Consider the following 21,507-nt stretch of genomic DNA (forward strand, 5'->3'; position numbering starts at 1 on the left):
ATAGCTTAAAACTCATCTAACATATACTATTCTTCTTCATCAAGTCATTCATAATTTGTTTTATAGAATAACTAAAATAACTAACAATTCACAGTAATCACTACTAAGACCCAAGCTATGAATACTTCCCTTTGGATGTATTTCATTCACTGTGTCAATCAATATTACATGCTTAGTATTTTTCATTTCTAACAAAAATATAGCAAAATATTCTTTCTATTCACATTTAGTAACACCATTTTTTGTTAAGTTTTCTCTTAGAACTGCAAAAGAAAGCCAATTAGAAAATCAGCACATTAAATGATTTTCAGTGATCTTCCAAGGTAAAAATATTTCATTGGTTTTTAACCTAATAATCAGAATGGCCAAAGCTATAAAAATAAAAGAGCTGTAATCGTAACATGTAGAAATATAATATGAACATATAGTGGGTAACAAACCCAAAGCAAATTTCTCAACTTTGCAAAATCTAGACCTTTCCACAAAATCACTGAGACCATTTTAAATCCCACTGCCTCAAAGGGCACATACTAAGCATAGGGGAAAACACCTGTGATGTCTTACCTGGGGATCTTTGAAGTACATTTCATACAACTGAATGGTCCGACGACTAGCTTGACTCCCATGATACACAACCACGTTCAACTCTGTCCAGGTACGGAATTCCCTTTCCCAGTTGGGGATTGTGGACAATGGGGCAATTACTAAAAAAGGGCCATGGATTCCTTTCAAATATATCTCATAGAGAAATGTAATGGACTGGATAGTTTTTCCCAAACCCATTTCATCTGCTAAAATGCAGTTTCGCCTTTGGAAAATTAATAAAACAAAGAAAGTTTAATGAGCACAGCTATTAGTCACTGCTTTCTTTTCACAAAACATAAATTACTACATTCACAAATGCCTATCTTCAGTATTCTCTTAGATTCAGTAAAATACATTTTCAAACAAAATCTTCTCAGGAGTAACAATTATTTCCAAATAAGTCTATCAATCTCTGTATTATTTATTAAATAGATAAGTATACTTCTAATGTTCACTTTTTTAATAACTCTTATTAAATGAGTTACAATGTTACTAAGTTATATTTATATACTATTTTTAATAACTACAAAGAAAAAGTACAGGCTTTTTTAAGAGCAAAGAAAACATGGTTTACATACATGTTGTACCAATTGAAAAGTAGCCAGTTTACTCCCTCCAACTGGTATTCCCTGAGTTTGTTATTGTTTTTATACTCCCTGGAACTCTCTGATTTCTTCCAATCATCAGCAGGAGGTCGTTCCTGTTTTAAACATAGTAAATCCCATTAGTGGTTTATCAAAGATAACACCATGATACTATTTTCAAATTAAATCCTCTGCCCTTCGCCAATTCTTACCACACGTTCTGTTTCCGGCTCCCTGGACATTAGTTTCTCAAACTCTTCGATCTTTGCTTGATCAATGTCCTGCCTTACCTCCCAAGTGCTGTCTTCGTAAGGCAGTGAGCACCACTTCACCAGATAGTGAGTCACAGGCTGGGCCAGGTTTAAAGAAATCAGAATTGGATTCATTTAACCAAAAAGTATATGGATAAAGGAAAATGTGCTCTATTTCATTTATCAATAGATGCCACCCCAGCAACAGTAAGACTGAGTAGATAGAAGTTTTAAAAGTAGTTCTGGCCCTGGCCAGATGGCTTAGTGGTCAAGCATCGGACCCATGTGAGGATGTCCCAGGTTCAATTCCTGGTCAGAGCACAAAGGAGAAGCGACCATCTGCTTCTCCCCTCATCCCCCTCCCTCTACTCTCTCACTCTTCTCCTCCCACAGCCATAGTGCAACTGATTCGAGTGCATTGGCCCTGAGCACAAGGGATGGCTCCATGGAGCCTCTGCCTCAGGTGCTAAAAATAGCTCAGTTGCAAGCATGGCCCCAGATAAGCAGAGCATTGGCCCCAAATAGGAGTTGCTGGGTGGATCCCAGTCAGGGAGCAAATAGGAGTCTGTCTCTCTATCTATCTCCCCTCTTCTCACTTGGAAAAAAATTTTTTTAAATAAATAAGTAAAATAAATAAATAAAGCCCCTAGTTATAGAATTTCAAGTCTAAACTGGAAACAGTATTACTGAGTATTGTCAGAACAAATTAATTTTTATCTAGGTCACTAGTAAGTAATGTTTGAAAGCCAATATATCCAGTAAATAACAGCTGTATTTGAGCCTGTGCAAATCATTCACCAAGTGACTGATTATGGTATATTGTTTTTTGTATTTATATATTTACATAATTGGTTAGTTTCTTAAAGAATGAGAAACAGGCTTGAATTTATTAGGATCTCAACTTTTTTCTTAAAGAGAGAATACTGTGTGTATCCAATCACATTAGAACAATGTGTTTGAGCTCGAGAAGACTGGAGAGCAAACTGTTTTGGGTAATACAGAACACTGGACTTTCCTTTGTCTTCTCCTCTAGAAAATACTTGGGTTTGTTAACCTTCATTTCAGGACCAAGGTACACTGACCTGGTTGTGATGTTAAAACCATTTGCTGTACTATGCAAACAGGCTGTGAAACATCTTTTAAAGTAAAACTAAGCAAAACTAAAAAAAATATGTCCTCTATGCACCGCATTAAATGAAGTGCATCAGCTTCACTAAGGATATCCAATGTTAATAGCATTAAACTCCATTCTGCTACAACAGCACTTTTAATTATATAAGGAAAATGTGTGCTACATAACAGATTTATACCAAAATGTACTGAATTTTTTATTGATCATATTTTGGAATTGTGCAAAATGTCAAAGTATTTGTTTCATATTGAAAATTGATCTCTTTTAAAAAGCTCTCCAACTAAACATAAAATGCATTTAGCACTATTATTAAGTCATAAAACCAACAGTAAATCAATAATTTCAGTTAAACGTAGATCAAGTGTGCCACGATCCAAGGCTCTGACCAGGACCAGATCTAGGATTTCCACGATCACTCTCTGTAAACACACATAAGCTGTCTGAGTCACCGCCCCGCACAAATGATCTCCTGTTACCTCTCCCCGGTCATCTGTGCTACGTGCAAAGTCCATTATCCGGTCAACCTCCACATAATCTGGATTAAAAAGCTCATCTTCAATCTGCATCAAAGGAAAAAAGTTAAAATGTTTATGTAATTTCTGAGAGTAAACAGTATTTCACTTTTCATCAGGCAGTAATACTCTGGGTCACAGCGATACAAAATTTATATTTGGCAAATTCTTTTATATTAATTGAAATGCTACAAGTTAGCAAAATCATTCCCCATGAGGAAATCAGACTTCTCAGACTTTGTTAACTGGGTCTTTTAATTACTGTGTGAAACCTTTTTACTGTGAGAGAATGTTTAAGAATATTTTAAATGAAGTGTGAAATTACAATTCACTAATGAGCAATCCAAAAGGCTTACGGCATGCAATGCATTTAGCATTCTTAAAACTACAGCTTGCAATAAAGTACCAGAGCCATGCACAGTAAGTGCTATTGGAATCTCTTAACTACTGGAGTTGTCTGATGCTTTATAGCATCATTTACAGAATGTTATTCAAAAGCTAAAAACACTGAAACCAGTGAATTTCATATTTTAGTGTGAACAGAGTTTATGATGTTGGGTTGTCTTTGTCAATCAATATTAGCACCTCACTGAAATACAGTTTAGTCATTAAAGATTCTCATGATTTATTTGTACTGAATATAGAGCATTTAGCTAAAAGTATTAGGGATAAAAAATTAGGCTTGACTAATTGGTTTATTTAGCCAGCTTATTAACAATCTTTACAAAAGAAAGTAATACTGCAAGCTGCAAAGTTATAGAACAGAATATGACTCAAAGGGAAGTTACAAGCTAAGCCATACTTCTAATGTGTCTAAGATGACTTAGAAAACAGAAGTCACATTATTGTATTTCCATTGATTAATTTTATCAGTAAAATAACTGCATTAAAATGCTGTGCAAGGACATATGAGAAGTCACTAAGACACCACTCATATCCCCCGAATTACAGGTTCAGAAAGATAAGCTGTTTGATTACAGTTGGCTCAAAGATAACAAACATTCTCTGGGCTACTGTTCCCATTAAAACACTCGGTTGGGATGTTCTGAACTGTGAATTATAAAACAAAAAACAGAAATACAAAAATGTGTTTCAACTGCTTCAGGCCTTTACAGAGAGTTGATTAATAAGGCAAAAAATTCATTGAAATATTTCGTTAATTTAAGATGTTAATATATTAATGCACTGGTTTTGTCAAAAGCTTCTAGATTTAGGAATATAATATATATTATTCACAGACAGCAGTAACACTAAAACTTTCTGTTAACTAATTTTGACTACAAATGCTGTCTTTAAGACAAATTATTCTTAAATAGAAGCTGTTGTTGCCAAATTTAAATCCTTAACTTTACTCCTAAACATTTCTATCCTTCAGGTGAGTAATCTATGTATGCCATCATGCATGTGATGTAATTTCCAGTTTTGATAATCTCTTTAAATAGAGATTTTAGTTGCAGGAGACTCATAGAAGCTTTAGGTGAAACAAAGAATAAAAATGTAGTCATAACTTTGCTTGGAAAACCTCAATCCAGGCCCATTGATGGGATATGGACAAACAGGGGGTGGGGGTGTGGGGTGTGTGTGTGTGTGTGTGTGTGTGTGTTTAAAAGAGAACAAGGAAGGGAATATCCTTTATCTTTCTCTGCTAACCTTCTCTGTTCAGACTTCCACAAGTTACAAATAAGATAATGTATTTCAACCTGGTGCAGGTGATTCACAAAAATAAATCCAAATACACAGGCTACAGAGCTAGGGCTGGGCACAAGTCCCTAACGTGTGTCTGACTCCCAGAAACACAGTCCAAATAAACTTATTGAACAGAACCAGGATTCAAGACTGTGGGGGGAAGTTACCATAGGACAACTTCTTTTTTTTTGCCACTAATCCATAGAAAAGGTCAGCAGAACATACAATGTCTCTTTCTAAAAGGAAGCTAAATGATTTCAACTTGCCCAATGTCATAGACATTTAACCTTAGTTTCTTTAAGAAGGGCATGAAAAATATAACTTCCCATTATTTTCTTAGAAACTGCCCTTTCAAAGAATCACCTAAATAAATATTCTCCAAGATGTAAGGAGTGAGTCACATCTCCATTCCCCTCAGTGCTAACTATGGCACGGCAAAGAAGGTTAACACTCAGGATAGCAGAAGTGGAGATCAGACATCTGTACAGTGAAACAACCACCACTGACCCTCCACCTAATACAAACTTTACAATCTGCCTGTTGGGGGCATGGAAATCAGATTCCAGGGGAACACAGACTACCACCTGAGCTTATGAGGATTTTATGACATAAAAGTACTGAACACTCTTCTAAAATGAGGCGGGGATGTGAAGTATGCTATTAAACAGGTATTATTTTGCATCAAATTTCACACTTATTTACATTTTACATTCTGTTAACTCCTTTATAGAAAAGAAAACTAATAAATCAGCAAGTTTAATCTTTCAGAGTGAAGGTTTCTCTTTTATCTACTTAAGGCTGTAAGTGAAACCAAACTGGTGATCAAAAGTCCAGAGACTCTAGTAAGCAGTTTGTGAAAGCATCTTTTTTAAATGTAGTTGATTATGTTGGGGGAACAGGGAAACACAGCACATCTTAAACAATGGATTTTTCTTCCCTGCCCTAAGTACTAGGATTAGGGAGACATGGCAAAGATATTATACCAACTTCTATTCTACAGCATATCATTTCTGAAAATGAGTTTAGTAAACTTTCTGTAATGAGGCATGTCTAAAACAAGAAATAACCTCATACCATCTCCAATAGAAATAAACTTCTATTTCTTAGAACTTGTATTTAATACTTACTATAGTTTTCAACCTGCCAAATTTTAATAGGACTTTTGTCTACTTACATTTTTTCACCATCTACTAACTGTACTTTCATTACAAGGTTGTAATCATACCATCATATTTCCACATAATATCATAAGGACCAGTATCTTCTAGACTAAGTAACAGGAAGAATGAGAAATTTCCTGTTTACAAATTTTTTTAGCAATAACCAGTTACCAATATGCAAGTAACAGCACCAAATGAGGCAAACTAATTTTTCTTAATAATTTACTGAACTATAATTCAAAATTTGGAACATTTTAATAAAGTGAACACTTTAGAAAATTAATTAAGTATTTCATACCTCTGAAAGGAATTTGTTCTGGCCCTGCTTTGCCTTAAATCGTTTAATCTTTTGCTGTATTCTCTTATCTTTTTCCAGATCTTCTACAGATGCCCATTGACAGTGAAGATAAGAGCTAAAAGAATAAAATAATATTCTTGAAATATGTCAAAAATAATCAATTCTTCTATGTCTTTATTGTTCCCCAAAACCCAACTAAACAGGTAAGTAGCAAAATAACCTGTTTAATTACTCATAGAGGCTGCTGAGCAACATTCAACAGAATTACCAATGTTTGAGAATAAGTAAAGAAAATCAATAATAGGGCCTAAAATTTGCCTTCTGTACCAAGCCCCCAGCTCTCTTGTCCACTTCCCATTAAAATAAAAGACCTAATAACAAGATGTTTTCATAAATAAATAGGTTACATTTCAATACAAAACAATTAACACTACAGGGTAGCCTTAATTATGAATTTATATTTTGAGCCTTTTACCATTAATTGAGAAATAAAAGGTTTTTGCCAAGTTCAAAAATTCAAGTTTAAACAGCAAAGATAAACCTAGCTTGTCCTTCTAGAGCAATCACGGAAGAAAGGCCCACCACCTGCTCTCTGAACACCCAGGCCCAAACCAGCTCCCAACCAGCTCCTCCCTCCCAGTCCAGTTCTTCCAGCTCTGAAATGGCAGCCCCGCCTCCCTTGTGAATGTCCAGTCTCCAAAACCTACTCTATCCTTGCAGTGGGCACGTCCCCTGCCTTTCCCACTCTTCGCCAGCCTGCTCTGAGCACATACATGCTGTGCTTTCTCTAACCGTAACCTGAACACTCTCCACCCTCCCTTTCTGTTTCCCAAGACTTTCAGGTATATACTTATTGGTTTTTGATACCTTTGACATTATTTTGTTTGGTATTTCAATATTGTTCTGCACCATCATTCTTGCTCTGCCCAGATAGCCTCAGATACCTCTTATATCTCTTATTAGTGATGACATTAAAAAGAAATGAGGTGCTTGAATATGTACCTTTTCCAAAATCAAGGTACTACTCTTAGAAATTGTGCACCCCAGGAGTCCCGGGTTCGATTCCCAGCCAGGGCACACAGGAGAAACGCCCATCTGCTTCTCCACCCCTCCCCTTCTCATTCCTCTCTGTCTCTCTCTTCCCCTCCTGCAGCTGAGGCTCCATTGGAGCCAGGTTGGCCCGGGCACTGAGGATGGCTCTGTGGCCTCTGCCTCAGGTGCTGGAATGGCTCTGGTTGCAGCAGAGCGATGCCCCAGATGGGCAGAGCATCGCCCCCTGGTGGGCATGCCAAGTGGATCCCGGTTGGGTGCATGCAGGAGTCTGTCTGACTGCCTCCCCATTTCCAACTTCAGAAAAATAGAAGAAAAAAAAAAAATATATATATATATATATACCAAAAAAAAGAAAAAGAAATTGTGCACCCATCATAAAATCTTTCAAACAAGATTAATGATATGGAAATGCTTATGATATTAAGTATCGTATCATTTATAGTTATGTCATGTTTAATAGGCATTTTCAAAGGGAGGATTGATTTAGTCCTACAATTGACTGAGGGAGGTTAAGGACTTTAAATATATACACCTTACATAATAAATTGATATCAATCCTGCACGGACATGTACACAGAGAAAACAGACTAGCTGAAAATATATCAAAATGTTCATTATGATCATTTCTGGGTGGTAAGATTCCAAGTATTTTATTTTCTACTTTCAACCTAATATTTGCAAATTTTCAATAAATACTACTAAATACTGTTATAACAGAAACAAATACAAAAATAACCTAATCTAGTCTCCTAATAACAGGGTAGAAAAGGAACATGTGCAGTCAGTACTCTCGTCTTGGTTGAAGTTCCGGGCACTACCAGCATCACTGTGAGGTGGACACAGGCACTTCTGCTCCATATAAACTGGGCTGAAATGTTTGGCCAGTGACTCTGCTTTACTAAGTGGAGAAAAACCATACTTTTCCACCAAAATCAGAAACAAGATAAGGATAGCACTCTCTCCAGTAATACTATTCAATATCATATTCAAGGCATTATTAGCCAACTCCATTAGATGAGAGAAAACAAGAGGAGAAATAATTGGAAAATAAGAAGTAACACTAGGCCCTGGCTGGTTGGCTCAGTGGTAGAGCATCAGCCCGGCGTGTGCAAGTCCTGGGTTTGATTCCCGGTCAGGGCACATAGGAGAAGCACCAATCTGCTTCTCCACTCCTCCACCTCTCCTTTCTCTCTCTCTCTCTTCCCCTCCTGCAGCCGAGGCTCCATTGGAGCAAAGTTGGCCCGGGTGCTGAGGATGGCTCTATGGCCTCCGTCTCTCTTCATGCCCCTGGTGGGCATGCCAAGTGGATCCCGGTCATGCACATGCGGGAGTTTGTCTGACTGCCTCCCAGCTTCTCACTTCAGAAAAAATACCCCCCCCAAAAAAAGTAAAACTAACTTTATTTGCAGATGATATGATTATATAACTGGAAAACCCTAGAGAATCAATTAGAAAGTTAATTCAAAAAATAAAGGAAGTCCAATAATGGAGCAGGATATAAAATTAAGTCAACAGTTTCCATTCACACAAACAATAACCAGTGAGAAGATATAATGTTAGAGAAAACCTCTTTTATAATATCAACAAAACAAGATACTTAGCAAAAGTTTAATAAGAAATGTGTAAAACTTAATATAAGTAAATATTTAAAACTTTCCTGACACAAAAGTAGAGTTGAACCAATTGGAAAGCTATCCTTGTTTTTCTTTTTCTTTTTTTTCTTTATTAATTTTAGAGAGGAGAGGGAGAGACAGAGACAGAGAAGGGGGGAGGAGCTGGAAGCATCAACTCCCATATATGCTTGACCAGGCAAGCCCAGGGTTTCAAACTGGCAACCTCAGCATTTCCAGGTCGACGCTTTATCCACTGCACCACCACAGGTCAGGCCCATCCTTGTTTTCAACAGCATGATGCAACATTATAAATTTGCAAATTTAACACAATGTCAATAAAAAATGTAAACAACCATTTTTATGGAGTGAGACGAGTTAATACCGAACTTATATATTAAAATAAACAGGAAAGAATATCCAAGAAAACATAAAAAAGGAACTGTTCTCAGGGGAAGCTAGATACAGCAGACGTTAAAATACACTGTAAAGCCTCCATAAAGAAAAGCGTGTGCCGCTGCTCATGAATAGACAAAGGATTAGAATAAAATACAGACATAGATCAAATAAATATGTAATGTTAGTACACAATACTATTTAGTGCATCTCAAATAGCTGGGGCAAAGATGAGCTTTTTAAAAGCTCTGCTAGACCATTATTTGGAAAAGAATAAACTGAGAGCCATGCTTCACACTGTACATAAGAACAAACACCAAGTGGATCAGGTCCCTAAACACAGGAAGGAAGCCATGCAAGCACTGGAGGAAAACACAGCAAATTCCTTTTCACCTGGGTGTAAAGAAAGGCTGTCTAGCTATAACTCAAAAGCCAGATCCAATAAAAGATTAATAAATATAACTATATAAATGTATTTTCTAGAATTTACAATGCAATAAAATAAGTAACAAAGTCAAAAGACAATTAAAACTGGACGGTAAGAAAAGGTAGTTGTCACATACAGCACAGATAAAGGACAAATATCCTACACAGATAACAAACTCTTAGAGCACAACAGAAAAATGGGAAAAAGACATAAATAATTGACAAAATAAGAATAAAATTGCCATTAAACTTATGAAAATGTTTTCCATTCATAAAAGAAAATGCTAATTGGAACTACACTGAAATACAATTATTCCCAAAAAGCACAAGGTAAACTACATTATGATGGAAAGATTGTGGGACCAGTAGGTGCTCTCCTCCACTGTGGGCTGGAATGGATCCTTTCGAATGGACCTACCAATCCCATTTCTAAGAATTCGCCCTAAAGCTATGCTTACAACAATTAGAAAATATATAAGCATGAGAATATATACTTCAGCATTATCTATAATTGTAAAATATCAGAAGCCATATATATGGGAGACTGGCTGAAAAGATATGATACAGCCAGGCAATGGAGTACTACACAGCTGTGAACATGAGGAAGACCTTATGAACTAGTATCAAATAATTTCCAGAATACAGTATTGTGAAAAACACAAAGTGCTAATATGCTATTCTTTTGTGTGTGAAAAAAAAGGAAAAATAAGATACAGTATTATATTTTACATATATAAAATATGAATATCACTTCATATTCATTTTTGAAATATCCCCTAATTTTTGTGAGCAGCATATATATATTACATACAGATATAGACACATGTTCATGGCAAAATTCTGGAAAGGATAAATCTGGGATTATTAAAGCGGCAAACAGGAATGGGGTGGAAAGGGAGGATACCACTTCTTTGAGTATCCTTTTAGGTACAATTCTGACTTTTGAACCAGTGACTGTTCCATGAACCTGAATTATATATATCAATAAGGATGGGGGTGGTAGCTAAAATGGAACACAAATACAAACAGAAACTAATGAACCAAACTGAATATCAAGTAAATAATAACTACACGGAAAGGGGGCAGGAGGAGGAAAAGAACTAACCCAGGGAAATTTAAAGTATTTAGCCTCCATACTTTCAGGCTAAATTTCAAAAATCTAAACAATTACCAAATGAACTTGTTAGTAGGCTTCTTTTTCATCAAAGTACGTTCCAGCAATTCAGACATCGCTCCCTATATATTCTAAGACTGACGAATAAGCAAATAACATTATGGAGAACAAGAGCCAGGTTTCTTGTGGTCAAAGAAGGGAAAGGATAGAATGAACACCGTGGTGTTGAAAAAAATTTGAAAGTTATTAATATAAAGGCACTGTTTTTTACTGACATTAGGCTGGTAGGCAGGTAAAGGTGTGCATATATGTAATTAACATGTTTGTATATGTCATGTATACATACACATGATACACACACCCCCAGTCCTACCACGAAGAGGGCGCCTACAGTGGCTCTCCAGCAGCAATGAGCACACCCAGTGCCCAAATCTTGGTTTTTAAATGCCCTTCTCTAATAGAAATAACCAAGGCTCCTTGGAGATTTAACTGATTCCAAGATTTAAAGGGGGAAATTACAAGATGAGTCTGGAGCATCTTCCTGTGCCAGAAAGTAAGGAAGAATTCAAAGAAGGATGAGGACGTGGCAAAAGCAGAGCGGGGCAGCCTGAGGGCCCCGAAGGCCGACTCCGGGATAACGTGAGCAAGTCAACAGTGCTGGGATAATAAAGAACTATGACCCCGGAATAAAGTAAAGTGCCAAAAAGTCTACACTGCTACAAATAAGTGAATGGGTAACGCTCTTCCTTATAATTGAAAACCAACTAGTAAATTTAGAAGGAATGACGAAATTAGTAAATCATCACTTAGCAGATATTATCACATTTAATATCCTCAACGTGTCCTTCTACAAGATGTTTTAATTACAAAAAACACACAAATTCTCTGTACTATTTTTGCATTTTTTCTTTAAATCTGAAATTATATGAAAATAAAAGGTTAATAGAAACTGTTAATTTTACAGAAACTTTAATTTCCCTTAGATCTCAATAATGTCAGACAGGAAAGCTATTTTTTAAAACAACCTTTGCCCTGTCTCACGTGACTAAGAAGGATGACCAGCCTCCCTGGCCTGCAGCTGTGCTGGTCAGGAACCCTGGGAGCGCCTTTGGGCTTCTGTGTGGGCCCAGATTAGACATTTCCCATGAGTCTGGCACCCCAGGTCCCACTGCCCCACACTGATCTGGCAGGTACCCATCTCGTAGTACCCCTTTCTGTCCATCAAAACTTACACATCTTTGCTCCGAGTTTAATTTGATAAGGGTATTGGAGAACTCGCTCTCCCTCTGGCTTACTTCATTATCGCCTCCTTCCCTATGCTTACCACTTTCTTTATACAGCTATATAAAATCATGTCATGTGCATAATTTCCATCTGTGTAAACGCATCAAGCTCTGAGTATAAAATAATGACGACATCTAATGTTTACTGAACATTTTTTATTGCCAGACTCTGTATTTGCTTGTACTTTCACAGTAAGACTGACAAGAGACTTCCTCATCTTCTTACTTGATAAACGGTTTTTGTTCACAGAACTTCAGAAGTGCATCAGATCATTAACATAACGCCAAGTACAACAAGGAAGAATGACAGAAAGCTAGAGGCCTGATGCTTTTATTAGCTAGGGTAGGGTAAGTTTTCTTAGACCATTTTGAAAGTAACTCCCAAAAGCCTCTCTTTAGATCCCAGAATTAATACGGTACTTGAGTTCCTTCTCTTTGAGTATCCTTTTATGTACAATTCTGACTTTTGAACCAGTGACTATTTCATGAACCTGAATTATATATATCAATAAGGATGGGGGTGGTAGCTAAAATGGAACACAAATACAAACAGAAACTAATGAACCAAACTGAATATCAAGTAAATAACAACTACACGGAAAGGGGGCAGGAGGAGGAAAAGAACTAACCCAGGGAAATTTAAACAAAGTATTTAACCTCCATACTTTCAGGCTAAATTTCAAAAATCTAAACAATTACCAAATGAACTTGTTAATAATAGGTCATAATAAAGGTCCTAGTTCTTTATTATCCTGCACTGTTTACTTGCTTACATTTAAAGACAATTTAAGGTTTATGTCATCAAAGGACATTTGTGTCCTTGTTCTGTGATTGTTATTTAGGTTAGAAAATGACAATCATTTTCTTCGTCGTCTTCTTCAGCAGGATGACTACTGATCCTCAACCAAACGTGTGTCTGGCCCTGGCGCACTCACTGCCTACAGCAACAATGCAGAACTCGTGAGTTTTCAGTTCAGTTGTTTACAAGTCATGCAATTCAGACTCACTAAACAATCAAAAAAAGAAAAACATTAATAAAAATGTATAAAAAAAAAAAAAGAAAGAAAAACAGATAAACATCGCTCACTGCATTTCAAAGCCACCGTGATGTCACAGTTTTCTAGAGCTTTCTCTGAACAGTAGAGCTCTCATCTTGAGTGCCTGGCAGCCCGGGCCCAGATGAAGAGAGGAAGGGCACCCCACAGGGTCAGAGTCATTCTCAGAGGACAGGCGAGTACTGTCTTACTCACCCTTACTGCAGGAGGGTTGATCCCCTCTAAAACAACTTCTTGGTTATACATGAAAGTTAGTCACTTTTATACCCATGACACATTTTCCAGGAAAATTAAATTCATAAAATCTCAAGTTATAGGCAATGACCTTCAAAGTTCTAAATCAATCATAACAAAGTATCCCAATTCTCCATTATTTTTATTTTCCCAATATTTTTAAACCATTGTGTAGTACTCTGAAAATATATTCCCCAATTTAAAAAAAAAGCACAACCTACTTACAAGTTTTTGTATTTCACATAGAATTCCTCAACTTCTACCTCCTCTCCAGATTCCTTCTGCAAAAAAAAGAAATTTTCAGACACATACTTAAAACCATCTACTAGATTATCCTAAAAGTAATGATGTGCTCCCATATGAACCTGCAGTGGTCATGACAAAAGCAGCCCCGGACATTCTTGTGCAGATGAGCACGCTGTGAGCTGTAGGCAGCCAGTGAGACGCAGACCGGCACACTCAGGCCTTTGCACGTTACTCAACATGCTACGGGCTTCTAAGACATGAATCATTTTAACTCCTCCCTAACCACATGCAGCTTCATTCACAACAACCTGACCCCAAATCTGGCTTTCTGCCAAACCCACAGTGTTAAGTAGACGCCAAGTGTACCATTTTCTCAGGCAGCAGCCAATTAGCAACTGCTCTCCTGAATGCCATATGTATTATTTTTGGCTGCCTCATGGCAACTTTACATTGTGGGTTTTGTAATGTTTTAAAATATTTAAAAGACATTTATTCCTCCATATAGTTAATAACTCTAAACAAGAAACCATATAAAACTAAACCTTGTGCTTGTTCTGTAATTTCAGCGCATCGCTATTCACAGTTTTAGTTTTACTCAATGGTACAATTAAAACCTCTCAGACAAGATGTCTCACATACATAGCAGCCAAATAAAATTAACACTCCAAATACGACATTTAGGTAAGGTCAAAATGGTGATACACGTCAGCCAAATCAAGAGTTCAGTGGTCACGTTATCAGTCAGAAGATACCACTCAGATGACATTTTAATAAAGCATATCTTTCATTATGTTTCTTTTCCTTTTGGTTTTAGGCCATTAAACAAGTCATAATATGTAGTTTTTCTTCTGGAACATTTGAACAGATAAATCAAGGATGTAAATATAAATACTACTTTACAGAGTTTAGGAATTGGTTTTACACTCTTACCAGAGAACCCAGGCCTGCCTTAGGCTCATATGTGACTAAGCTCTCTCAGAAATGTTGCAAAGAAAATTAAGGCAAGTAGGAACACAACAGAGGACAAATAAAGGAGTGGACTTCTACTGGATTACAGACTAGCACAGATCTGTTCAAAGACACTACCATTTCTCTCAATACCTAATCTTCAAACTATTGCCAAAGACTGTGAACTTGAACTTTTCTTCGAAACTCTCACATGTATTAGTTAAACGTAAATTTGAAACAGTTTTCCACCTGCCTACAGATCACCAACAAGAAGACAGTCTTCAAGCATGTGGTCAAAACCCATTAATAGCTGGTTCTGCTCTAATGGATCTAAAAATGGGCATAACCATAAAACAGCTCCTTAAGCCAATGTGTTCAGAAGACTGTCTGTGTTCCATACTTTTAGTTATCCACAATGAAGAGAAATGTTTGCTGCATGCCTTCAAGAGCCAGCAACATAAACCTAGAATTAATTTAGAGATAAATTCTACCCAGTTCTAGTGACAATCCATCCAGGACCCACCTGACTTTTTTCCAGCCCCAATATTACCCCATTCTACTCCCACCTTTCAGCAGTGATTTCAAGGTATGTCATCTTTACATAGAACAGGAGATTCTGGTAGAAAGGCAAAGACGAGACAGGAGACAACCAGAGAAAGGGGAAAGCCAAGGAGCACCTGCATCTGTGGATGCCTATCATGAAACTCCAACCTAAAATGGAATTCAAATGTCTGGTCCCCTGGTCGGCAAACTGCAGCTCGTGACACATGTGGCTCTTTGGCCCCTTGAGTGTGGCTCTTCCACAAATTACCATGTGCGGGCGCTACCTCAGTAAGGAATGTACCTACCTATATAGTTTAAGTTTAAAAATTTGGCTCTCAAAAGAAATTTCAATCATTGTACTGTTGATATTTGGCTCTGTTGACTAATGAGTTTGCTGACCACTTGTCTGATCTACTGGTTTTACTCTTTTGATGCTAACTATATCTTTTCAATTCCAAAAGGGTTTTTCAAAATTATGTGTATATGAGGTAGTAAAAAGACCAACTTTATCATTTCTATGCTCTATTATTTCCTCATTGCCCTCTTCCCGATCTTTCCTCCTGCACAGTCCTTTCCATAATTTCCTGCACTATCCCATAATTTCAAAGTGGGGGCCAAAGCACACAGACTCAATTCTTGAACCAGAGATGGCTTTCCCCTGTCTCAGTTCTGTTCCTGGAACGCTCCGACTTTTGCAGGCATCGACTGTCTGTCACTGACTCGGTACCCTTTGTGTCATGATCAGCTATTCCTCTAGAAGCCTGCTGTGGAGATGCCTAACCGGGTCTAGAGCTGTCTTGGAGGAAGCAATTAGGTTCTGAGACTGCACTTAGTAAGACCCTGGCGATGCTGCAGAATTGTCCCAGGGCTATCTCTTTCGTTCTGGATGTCCCAAATTATGAGCCTGTGCTTTAATGCCACACATACTGAATCACCTTCTTGCCCCTACAACTATAAATAGAACTGTTTTGTAACCTTTATTTCACATAAATATGGTCATGCCGACCACCTCTGCATTACTAATAGCAAACAATTAGCAAAAGTGTGAGAATTCATAAGCCTTCAGTACATTATTTTAATTATTCTAAATGGTTCAGTCTGACCAGCCTTTGGTGATAGTTGAAAACAACTCCAACCCCTACCCACAATGCCTTAATTTTCAGAAGCCATTTTATAATAGGCATATACAATAAATAAAGAAAGACAAAATACTGTTTCTTCACACACACAAAAAAATCAACTCAAATGTTTTCCTTGCAGTTACCATTAAATTTAACAGCCCTCTAAAGTAATTTTATGTGTTCAATAGAATAATTTGAGAAATGTGTACACAGACTCCAAAACTAGTCTATCAAAATTATTATTCATATAATTAATGTTCCAAACATATTAAGCCATTCTTTGTCTCACTGTTCACATGAACCAGAAAACCTTGATCAGGCAATGAAGAGACCCTTCTGGTCACCTGGAATCTAAAACAGCCATCTAGCAAATGATAATCCTGTAGTCCGAAAGAATGAATGATCTTTACTAACCATTTATTACTAAAGTAGGCCGTCACTCTGGAAAACAAAGCTACACTATAGCGGGTGTGTGTGTGTGTGTGTGTGTGTGTGTGTGTGTGTGTGTGTGTGTGTGTGTGTAATTCTGTTGATGCACAAAAGAATAAGTACTTCAATAAAGTATCAATAAGGCAAAGATCTCAGCTGCTCCTACTTCTGGCCCAACCCACCACATACTCTACCAAAGATGTCAAATCACAGGTTCAGTTGAGGAGAAAAGGACATCAGAACAGATGGAAGGAAGAGTTTGCCTTCCTTATACTCCATTTTTTTGTTACTGAGTCCAGCTAAAGAGGATTAAAACAAACACCTTGGAATTTAAAATAAGCTCTTAAAAAGAAAATATATTATGTAAAGAAAAATAAAGAACTTTAAGGAATAGTCAGAATTGACTTTTAAAATAATTTTGACCTTCTGATACAAGAATGATTTGACTTCTCCTCAAAGCAGAAAGGGCTACACGATGACTAAATGTGGAAAACAAAAAAAATACCCTTTATGCCATCCAAAAGCCGGCTCTTAAATTGACCTCATAATCCAAATACAAGAATCAACTATATCCCTTCCACTGGGTCTCACGCACATTGACTTGGGTGTAGAACAACGTAAGTGCCTGAGAGTCATCCCAATTTAACATGAGGAGCTGAACTAGGGAGATGCCGGGTGAGCTCTGTGAGTTTGCAGACTCCACCACACAGAGATGAGGTCAGCTGACTTTGAAAATTATGAACTGAGTCCCCACTACGTGTCAACACCGGCGGGATTGGCACTGATACTCAGAGCCAGCTTCTACAGTGCTGTGGGGGGAGATAAGGCACCTTCTCACAGCCACTTATTCAATTATTCATGGTAATAGGAAACAGACCAGCAGGCATAGCTAGAATCCACAGGAAAATCTCAAATTTCCTTTTGTTTCTATATGCCACACTTGCCTCCAATGTTATTAAAACTGATAACGTAACTATTTCGAGAACATTAGCAGTTTAAAAAGTTAAGTACCTGCTAATGTGTACAACCTTCTAATTTTTTGTGTGTCCATTATGAAATACTGGTAATCTCCAAGCAATTCAATGAGCTCCACATCTCCTCTCTCCTTTAATCATAACTCAAGCCCTATCTCCTTTTCCATAGAAATTTTTCCATTAATTTTCTCCATCCTAAAATTCACTAACTCAACAAATACTCCACCCTCATATACAATTATGGTAATTTTAAATTCCTCTGATAAGATAAACCTGGTCATCTATAAATGGTAATACCTATTCCTAAACTGTGGGTACCTATCATTAAAGGGTAGTAAAAAGAAAAATAAGAGAAGAAAAAAATCCCTAAAGTGGGCTAAACAGAAGGAAAAGAGCAATGTCCTACATAATGCATAGTCTAAGTAGCTCTGAATAATAGAGCTAATTATAATTTGCAACTCCCAAACCTGCTGAATACGCCTGCTGAAGCACTTTTAACTGAATGAAAATTAATATATCCCATCCAGACCACAAGCTATTTACTCAAACAAGTCACTTCAATTCAGTGAAGGGGATTATTCTTCAAAGCATGTCAAGTATTTAAATTTTACCATATATCTACAACTCACAAATGAGCAGTTCTAGAGTCATTAGCAGGACCAAAAACACAACCTTTCTAATGAGTTAAATAGTACTCATTTCTGCTTAAACAGGTGGGAAATTTGGTTGAGCTTTAATTCATCAGAGGGGGAATCCTCATGTTCAAAGAGTCACCAGATAGCCACTCCATACACCCTCCTCCCCTTCCCCCTACACTCAATTTGAATTTGAATAACAGAAAAGCGAACAGTACTGCAATAAGGTGAAGAGAAGTTTATTGCTGGTGCTATACTATTTACAAGGACCTCTATATAGAAAGAGTACAGTATTTGAATAGTAAACTTCCTATTTGGTAAGGAATCTGTGATCTTACTCTAAGTTTTATAATCCCTCCATTCCTCTCTCTCTCGGTGGGAAATTATACTCTGTATATATTTTACTTAAAAAACAAACAACAACAAAAAAACACTATGGCCCTGGCCCAGTGTCTCAGTGTATCAAGCATTAACCTGGCACCCTGAGGTCGTGGGTTTGATTCAAGGTCAAGGCATACAGGAGAGGCGATCAATGAGTACACAACTAAATGGAACAATGAAGTGGAACGAGTTGATGCTTCTCTCTCTCTCTCTCTCTCTCTCCCCTTTCCCTTCTCTGTCTCTCTCATTCTTTCTCTCTCTCTCTCTCTCTTTCTTGCTCCCCCTCAAATCAATGAAAAAACTTGAAAGTGTGCATTTGACAATGATTTAAGATGAGAGACAACATCTATATCTAAAGAAGACCACTTTCTAGAGACAACAAAAATTGCATACTGAAATATGTAAATGCATCTGGATGCCTACACAATTCTTAAACTGAATAAAGAGAGAGGTCGTTGGGATGAAACCAGGGGTCTAAATCAGTACAAGAAAACACAGTGCTGCTGAAATTCTTTCTCACAAAGTATGTGTCCCTCAATGACAAAGTCATCAGGCTGATGACAGGTACTTAGAGCTCACCTTTGAAGATCAACATGAATTTTTAATAATTTTAAAGAAGTCATATCATCTTTAAAAATTATTCCAAAAATAGTTCTGCATTTCACCTAGCACTGACAAAAAGGTATTAATGAATATTTTAATTGTATATGAAAAGTATCACAAAACACCCATTTCCTAAAATGATAAACTTCCATGGGGGTTGGGGAGGTAGGAGAGGGCAAGGACCCTTTTTTCTAAAGGAAGATGAGTGGTCAATTCATGTTTATGATTTTTTATGAATAATACTTATTAAAAATAATAATTATGACATTTGTCTGAGACTTTTGAGTATCCTGCTTATTCTAAATGGTGTCATAAAGCACTGATATACTTTCATTTTATTTGGAGCTAAATATCCCAAAGATTTATATTGGGCTATATACATCAGACAGTATTAGAAATATCACTGGAAGTTTTATTTTCCAATAGTGAAATTTTTAAAAGAAATTATAAAGCAACAAATAATTTAAGAATCATATCTACTCCATAGGTTTTGATCACTCCAAATGGTGCTTACCTGTTTTTTTACTAAACGACTACTCATGATTTTTTCTACCACTGGGCCTTCTGCATCAACAGATTCCTAAAAAATAAAATAGAATGAATCCATCTAAACGGAAAATATTTCATTATAAGCTACAGCAGCAAGACATCATTCCCTTTTTGTATTTACTTCCATTCCCTTTAAATTCGTATCCTTTAAAACACTACGTACAAAGTCACGGTAGGAAAAAACATGCCTGAAAAGAACAAAAATCTCACTCCACACAAAGGCAAAAAGGAAGATCTGCTTATTCCTTCATGATTATGTGGTTTAACTGCGTGGCCAAGCACAGATCCCTAAAGCCAGAGAGCACTCAGAAACTCCAGCTGCCAAAAGAAACCATCTCTGCGTGAGAGCAGTCAAAAACATAACTTTCTTCAGCTATAGCCATGGGGTAAACATACTCATCATTCTGGTACTGTAGGCAGCTTTTATCTATGGAGGTCACATAAAATGTTACATAACAATCTAACAGAGCACAAATTAGCAAATAAAATACCAAACTCTATTTAATATACTCTTCCATGGGTTTAAGTACAGTAATAATAATACAAAGAATTTAAATTTAAAAAAAAAAAAGGATCTTTACAATAATCAATCCTAAGTCACTACCCATATTTTATACAAACTATTTTATCCATCATTTACATTGCACTGAGAATAAAGCATGCCCTGCTGGGGACTACAAGGCGGTAATTTCATAGAGGGGTTCCAACAGTGCCTAACAGCAGGAGACAAGCTTCAGTGGTTTACTGAAGTCCCAGAAGCTACAGCACTGAATTCTCAAGGGGTAAATTCAGCCTCCTTGCATCCAGGTTCTGACTCTTCCTCAACACAGACCATTAATTCTCCAAAATTGTGTCAAATTACATATCACAGGCTTACATGAAACTACATTTCCACGAACAAAGCTTTTTAAACGACACTGCTGAACAACTCATTTCCCAGAGCACGTTAGTCAACATTAGATGAATGTCCCCCGGCTCCAGCTCCAACGCTTCAGCCAAATTTTTGGGTTCCAGCTACAGAACTCCCAGTCCACCATTCCCAGTGCAGTGAGAGCCACACGAAGCTGGGCGCTGACCTGCTGCTCGGACTGCGAGGTGTTGGAGGGGGAGTCTCTCCCAGCAGCATCTGCATCATCTGCCTCCTCATCCGAAATCTTGAACTCCAAGTCTTCAGTGTATCGCTTCCTCTTCACCTGCCTGCTGGACCGTCTCTTCTAAAACCCAAACCCAAAAAAGTGAGTTTAAAAGCAATCATTGATGAGCTTTATAGCCTCTCAGGATGGGGAGGTGGATATTTCTTTAAAAATTAATCTTAAAGAAAAGCCAGTTTTAACCTGTTAAATCACAGAAGAGATCCCAGTGGCAATGACTATAATGGAAAAATGAAGGTGTGGGGGGTAGGGGAGGAGGACTGCTGTGGATCTGCCCCTCCCGGCCGCCTGACCTTCAGCTGGGAGATGGAAGTGCCCACAAATCTTATTCCCCACTCAGCCAATGCACCGCTCAAAAGTGAAAGCAATATTGAGACTGGGTGATGGATGCGTAGGGGTTCATTATACTATTCTCTCTACCTTTGTGCATTTAAATTTTTACCCAGAGTAAAAAGTCCAAAAGAAGTGAAGGCATTGAAAGATAGTCTGTATTATCTTCTAATTATAAAGGTCTATGTAAATACTATTGTAATATCATCCAAGGTACC

General features: G+C 37.3%; 1 protein-coding gene across 6 annotated transcripts in view; it reads right to left on the reverse strand.

The window, feature by feature from the left end:
* CHD7 (chromodomain helicase DNA binding protein 7) overlaps nucleotides 1-21,507 on the reverse strand; it is a 204,129-nt gene that overhangs the window by 45,444 nt on the left and 137,178 nt on the right. For all 6 annotated transcript variants that reach the window (XM_066378998.1, XM_066378993.1, XM_066378992.1 and 3 more), the window contains 8 exons: nucleotides 20,885-21,022; nucleotides 19,774-19,839; nucleotides 13,605-13,660; nucleotides 6,209-6,323; nucleotides 3,029-3,112; nucleotides 1,382-1,519; nucleotides 1,164-1,285; nucleotides 565-808 (listed from right to left, as the gene is read on the reverse strand). In XM_066378998.1, coding sequence (XP_066235095.1) covers nucleotides 565-808; nucleotides 1,164-1,285; nucleotides 1,382-1,519; nucleotides 3,029-3,112; nucleotides 6,209-6,323; nucleotides 13,605-13,660; nucleotides 19,774-19,839; nucleotides 20,885-21,022 — 963 coding nt within the window. The remainder of the gene's footprint in view (nucleotides 1-564; nucleotides 809-1,163; nucleotides 1,286-1,381; nucleotides 1,520-3,028; nucleotides 3,113-6,208; nucleotides 6,324-13,604; nucleotides 13,661-19,773; nucleotides 19,840-20,884; nucleotides 21,023-21,507) is intronic.

Source organism: Saccopteryx leptura, chromosome 3 (assembly GCF_036850995.1).
Source record: "Saccopteryx leptura isolate mSacLep1 chromosome 3, mSacLep1_pri_phased_curated, whole genome shotgun sequence".
Lineage (NCBI taxonomy): Eukaryota > Metazoa > Chordata > Mammalia > Chiroptera > Emballonuridae > Saccopteryx > Saccopteryx leptura.